The sequence below is a fragment of the Mesitornis unicolor genome, unplaced genomic scaffold (genome assembly GCF_000695765.1).
Source record: "Mesitornis unicolor isolate BGI_N332 unplaced genomic scaffold, ASM69576v1 scaffold19555, whole genome shotgun sequence".
NCBI classification, from domain to species: domain Eukaryota; kingdom Metazoa; phylum Chordata; class Aves; order Mesitornithiformes; family Mesitornithidae; genus Mesitornis; species Mesitornis unicolor.
In genome coordinates this window covers 8,744-15,283 of record NW_010183709.1, presented here as the reverse complement: position 1 = coordinate 15,283, position 6,540 = coordinate 8,744, and the positions used below count along the sequence as shown (strand labels likewise).

The 6,540-nt window shown below is 42.6% G+C and overlaps 1 protein-coding gene across 1 annotated transcript in view; it reads left to right on the top strand.

The window, feature by feature from the left end:
* TEAD4 (TEA domain family member 4) overlaps positions 1-5,389 on the top strand; it is a 19,846-nt gene extending 14,457 nt beyond the window's left edge. The window contains exons 6-8 of the mRNA XM_010184247.1: positions 934-1,074; positions 2,530-2,682; positions 5,152-5,389. Of these exons, the coding sequence (XP_010182549.1) occupies positions 934-1,074; positions 2,530-2,682; positions 5,152-5,265 (408 nt within the window). The 3' untranslated portion in view covers positions 5,266-5,389. The remainder of the gene's footprint in view (positions 1-933; positions 1,075-2,529; positions 2,683-5,151) is intronic.
* Positions 5,390-6,540: the final 1,151 nt, after the last annotated feature.

Below are 6,540 nucleotides of genomic sequence, written 5' to 3'. Positions count from 1 at the left end.
CAGCAGGAAAAATAGAATAGTCTGAAGTAGCCTGTGGGAACCGATCATTGCTTTTCTGCTGATGCAGGCTACTAGTACCTGGGCTTGTGGAGTACAGAGAAGCTCTACCTTTTTAGTTTTGAAAGGGAGGAAGCCAGGCTGGGCATTCCCACAGCATGTTGTGTTTTCAGAGCTTAAGGGAACCACCTCTTTTTTTTTCATAAGCATGGTTTGAATGACCCCTAGTGGAAGCTTCAGATAACCAGGATTTTTAGGAGTTAGGTCCCAACAAGAGGCTTCAGTTGGCCGACTTTAGACACTCACATTTGCAAACTGTGGCTGCTAATGGAGATGGGTTTGCATTCAGGTGGAACTGGGTTGAATCCATCAGCAACCTACATTCCTTATGTTGCATGCTGTCTACGTATATTCTTCATCATAGCACCTGAGTCTAATGTACATTCCTTCTCGCTGCTCTGTCTCTTTCCCCTTACCTGCATATCTAGGGTGGAAAAGCTTTATTACAGTTGTTGTACCCTTACTTTTCCTCCTTAGTGAGGCAGCCCAGTCTACCCTGTCTGTTGCATTGCCTTATCTCTACAGTGTCCTCCTGTCTGCTCTATACATGCTTTATGAGTACCTCTGTGTTGTCCTGGCACTGTTCAGTTATGGCAAATATTAGCTAAGGTGAAGAGCTGTGTTTTTAATGTTAAGAGGATATTTCGTCAAATTTCCCCAATGTGTATGCAAATCCCCACCACCATTTTCTGAAGTGGGAACTGAATTTTAGTGCATAATCTTCAGATTTCCCCTGCTTGCTTGATGCACATTGATCTGCTTAAGGAGCTTTGGACACTCCAATACCCTACAATTTAGGCTGTGCAAGGCAATGGTGAAAAAAAATCACAACCATCTATTGATAACCATCTATTTTTTTTGTCTTTTTTTTGGCAGGCTGATTTGAACACCAATATTGAAGATGAATCCAGATCTTTCTATGGCGTTTCCAGCCAATACGAGAGCCCAGAAAACATGGTCATTACCTGTTCCACCAAAGTGTGTTCCTTTGGAAAGCAGGTGGTGGAGAAAGTGGAGGTAGGGAGCAGACACCGGGGTGCAAGGTTCTCTCTGCCTGCTGTTTTGTCACTTCAAGAGTTTGCATTCTGTGTATATCTCAAGGCAAAATATATCCCATGCTTGTTGTCAGGGAGATGGATGCCATAAATTATTATTTCTGGGAAGTGCAGGTATAAGATTGCTCCAGCCTGCAACATGGCCTTGTCTCAGGACTTCATTGAAGGACTGGTAACATTTGATATTTTTCCCTTTAATCTCTTTCTGAAGGCATGTGAATACGTAAGACACTCAGCCCTGGTGATCCTCTGGGTTTTTTGGGAAGGAAATAAAAGATAGGGTAATTGGACCCTTGTTTCGTAGTCCAGAAAGGTGAAAATAAGTAGGCAATTCCTCAGTCTCATCAGTATTTTTAAACAGATAATTTATAGATTATGGTCATTAATTAAAAGACTGTAATAATTTACAGACTATAGTCTTATGGTTGTATGAGGCTTATCTTAGTGCATGTACACTTACAGCTCGAGCAACAGTGGAGCTGAATAATAATTATGCATCTGTCTGGCATTGAAGAAATTCTATCTGATGCTACATTCAGCTGCTAAGAGAGCTGCTCTGACCTGCTGCCTGCTGCTCTCTTTCTCAAGGAGCCTTTAGATGCTGCAGGAGTGGCTGTGTGCAGAACACCAGGTCTAATGGTGTCAGTAGTCAGTTCAGGCTACATCCTTCCCCAAGACTCGTCTTCAGCCATATGATAGGCATGCCTGAAGTCTGGTTATGTATGTGCACAATGGGATAGATGGGCCAAAGAAAAGTGCCACTGTGCACAGGAAAGAAAACCAAGCTCTTGGGGTGAAAGGAGGTAATGACCATTTAAGGGTCTGCTGTGAAATGATAGAATCCAGCCTCAGCTTCTGTTCAAAGGAAGACGGAATATATAGGAGCTAAGATATGAATGCGAACAAAAAAATCTCTCTGTGTAACATAGGCCAGATCCTCTCTTAAGACGGAGCAGAAATACTATGTTTTCTCTCACAGGTACCAAAAGGCCTTAATCCTTTCCAGCTGTGAAGCACTCTGAGCATATGATTACCATTGATATACTAGGAGCTTCTTGGTCTTGCTAAAGCAGTAGTTCCAACTTTTTCAGTTTATTCACACCTAATATTTTTTCAGTAGTGATGCAAACCATAGTGTTGCTAACGATTGTTCTGCTCCTCTTAGATACCTTTCACAGTTTCTGGGCAGTTTGCTGCTCCTAAGCTGGAAAAGAAAAAATAATTCAAGCTGAAGAAATTAGAGGACTCAAGGAGACAAACCTTGGTGCAAAGTACTGTAGAGGGATGATTAATCAGCTCATTACTGTTAGTAAAATGACTTGAAAATGCCATTGCAATTCTGAATCCCTTTATGTGATTAATGCTACTAATGTGACAACTTTATCCTCATGTGCCCCTTTTGTGTTTTGCATTGCAGACAGAGTATGCACGCTATGAAAATGGACACTATTCCTACCGCATTCACCGTTCCCCTCTCTGCGAATACATGATAAACTTCATTCATAAACTCAAGCACCTTCCTGAGAAGTATATGATGAACAGTGTGTTGGAGAACTTTACTATCTTACAGGTGGGACTTTCAACTGTTTTCATTGGAGCTTGGAAACATGTAAACCCCATGCAGGAGTCCACTGTTGTGGGTCAAAGCAGATTTCCTTTCACAGAGCAGCATCTTAATTGAACTTAGTATCTCTCACATGTATTGCACCTCGAGACTATTTTATGGAGCTCTAGAGATAGTAACTCATGCAGAGAAGCAACAGAAGAATTTGAGAGGCCTGAGTAAGAGAGAGAAAAAAAGAAATATGAAGGGAAAATGCATGCGGCAGAGAGATAAAGGAAGGAGAAGGATGCAATGGTTAGTGAAGGACACCATCCTGAACCTGGAAAGAATATGGAGGCATGGAAAGGAAAGGGTATGTTGGAGGAAGCTCTGTGACACCTTCATGAATCACTGCAACCTCTAGGTAGGGCATTACTACAAGGCTACAACAACTAGATTTGCATTAGTGTCTGTGTTATACCAGGAGCCTTTCCAGGCTCAGATGCAGCCTAAATTTAGGAAGAGGGCAAAGACAGCTTACAAGGTTAGTTTTCCTAATGGACTGAGTTCTGTGCTCACCTCTACAAGATGTGTCACAGATCTTTGCCCAGAGAACCTGAGGTTGTGTAAGTAGAAGAGATGCTAGCAGCTTTATAAAAAACAGAAATCAAGTGGTCTTCATTTCATCCTCTGGAGACCCTGTGAGGCCTCAGGCAACTCATTTCACTGCTCTGTGGCGCAGGTACCTCAGCTATAAAACAAAGGGTTAATAATACACCTCACAGGACTTTAGGAGGCTTTACTCTTTCATGATTGTACCAAGACCTTTAGCATCTGGAAGAAAAGAGGAGTATAAATGCTAAGAGTTTTTTTAGATGAGCAAGAGCATGAAGCGGGCAGGGTCAGAGAGGTAGAAGGCCTGTGTGCTGTAATCCATACTGAGGAACACTGTGACTGCTTTCTGCATGTTTCATTCCTCAGTCAGGCCAGCGCTTGCTATAAATTTTATGTCAAAGTGGCCACAGTTCTACTTCCCCTGGGGCTTTATGTTTTGAGTACTCTCATGTCCTTCCCTTACATCCTGTCACAGAGAGGCATGTCTAATGTGGGTCCTGGCACAGCCTCTTATATATTGCCTTTTGCAGTCCTGCCCCCTGAGCAGCAGGCTGAGCATTTTCCACTCCCCACCGGGGAGCTGAAAAATGATCATGCTTAATGCAGGCACTACCAACCCCACTACCAACTTCTGAGGCGTGTCTAATTAAATTTTTTGTAGACCCTTTCATGAACTCAGATACCCCTTATCTCATAAGCCTGATTTGTCTTGCTTTGGTCATTACTCTGGATCTATCCCTCCAAGCTTTCAGAACCCATTTTTCAGAAAAGGCTCTGGTGCCTTATCACACCTGAATATGTATAACTCACGACAGCCTGCGGAAGAAACGAGAAGTGTTAGTTGAAGTCAGAAAAGAAAAAAGAATAGACCAAAATCAGGCTGCTAAAATTAATAAGCGTGTTTGGATACAGCTATTTTCTTCCAGTTTTCACAAGAACAGTTGGGCTTTGGTACAGTTCAAGCCTCCAGCTGAATTGGTGCTACTGCTGAGAAAAATGCATCTCCTCCAGCAGGAGAGAACTGCTAGAAGCTTCAGCTATGGCACAAACTTGGATGACTATAATGTGCAAAGCTGTGCAGTGACAGAGAGAGGGAAGCTGTGCTAGGAGTGCTACATTTCGCTTGTCCCTGCCATGTAGTGTAGGCAGTGCATGGTTCTGAAACTGAGACAACACTGTTGTATCACCGTGCTGCTGACACCGAGTCACGTTGCAGAGAAGCTAAGGTTCCTGAGAGGACATAGAAAAAGAAATGGAAAACAGGAGTTTCTGTAAGAATGCATGAGTGTAGCAACCATCCTTCTCCTGACATTTACAGCATATGGAATGGGAGGCATAATGGAGTCAAACCTGTAAGTCTTCTGTAAAATGAGTTATACTCTATAATCCTCATGGTCTATGTCTACCACTGACAAGTAGGAGCAGACAGAGGGAAAGAACTGTTCATGGCTGTGATATATCAACACATATGTGAGCAAGAGTGGATGTGCTACAGGAGGTGGCTGCTCTATGCCCAACAAACAGAGCAAAAAGAGGTTTTCTGAGAACACCTTCTCTCTGCTGAAATCTGCAACACCAGAGGGTGGGGAGTAGAGGACCTAGTGGACCTGTTTCCATTTTTTTGGTCACAACGTTCTTTTCTCCACAGTGGACTGCTCACCTCCCTGTCTCTTCACTGTATTGTAGTTCTGATGCTGCGAAAGTGCTTTGCTTGGGCATGTGGGTACATAGACTGGGGGTTGTGGTGGCCAAGCTGTGTTATCATTCTGGTGCTTCTCTGTTCTTTGCCTGTTACTGACTTTGGTCTATGTTAAAAGTGTTGGAATATGTAAGCAGAGAAACAACAGTTGCAATCTCAGCTTCTTCTCCTTTTCTGTCTAGGTTGTGACAAACAGGGACACACAGGAGACCTTGCTGTGCATAGCATATGTTTTTGAGGTATCAACTAGTGACCATGGTGCCCAGCATCACATCTACCGGCTGGTGAAGGACTAGAGACTCTGGCCTGGGTCGTCCATGGGATGCATGTCTAAGAAAAAAGCCTGTGCTTGAACAACCCCTGCCCTCTCATATCAAACTGAAAAATAAACTGCAGATATTGTGTATTTTCAGAAAAGCACCTCTGAGCTGTTTTGTGATTGACAGGGTCAAAGAAGTTTATCTCCATGTTTGTTCAAACAGGAAAAAGACTTGGAGTCAAAGAAACAGGCAAATAATGCTTAAGGCTTTCACCACAAACAGCATCCTCTAGAATGTATTTCCCACAGAGCACACACAGGATGTGATCGTATACATAAAAGGAGTGGTACGCACCTGAGCATATAGGTAGGGCAATGGCAGCAGCTTCTACAAATGTCACCACATATGAACATGTTGAAAATGTTCATGCTACATCTGGTTTGAGTGTGTGCGCTCATACGCATTCATTTGTAGCACATGCACAGACATGCTTACCATACATTTATATAAATGTCAGTTAGACATGTGTGAGCACATGCATGTGTATAGAGAGTGCACATATAACTTATGTACCTGGCTGTTTAGTTGTCCACCTTAGCAGGTGTGCAGTCCCAGGCTCCTTCAGTCTTCCTCCTCTTAGAGGCTGGATACTATTTCTGTCCTGTGCATGATAGTGAGAGACCAACCTTTATTTTGCCTTTTAAATGAAGTTATGCTTAGAAAATTGCATATGTTAAATCATGTCTTGCCAAGCAGATTTCCTCCATGTATCAGGTCTGCTGACCTGACTGACTAAAATAACTTGCTGCTTTTGCTTCTGTTTGCCTTGTGGAGTTAGCACAGTTCAGGGAGCTAGACTCTGCTCTGTGGATTCCATGAAGATACTGTACCACTCTTCCCACAGCATATGTAGTGTCCTGAAGACTTGCATATCTCCTCCAGCTTCCTAACCATCTTTGTGTCCTTTAAAATGTTTCATTTCTGTATTTGAAGTTATAAGTTGTACTCATTCACAAGGTCCACCAGGAGTCTTCTCACAGATTGTTGATTTTGTTTCCTGCACATTTAAATCTCTTCAAATTTTAGATCTTCCACTCCTAAGGAGTGTTCTTTCCATGTTTCATGGACTCAGATTAATACTTTGAATACTTGAAGGTCTCCACTGGGCGTTTTCACGATTATTGTTATTATTCCCCATCCTATCACAGAAATTCATGAAAAATGCTCAGCCAGTCACCTTCCAGTGTTTCAGGGAAGATTCTCTTACTGGAAGAAACTGCATTGTTTTTTAAAGCATAATATGGTATTGAA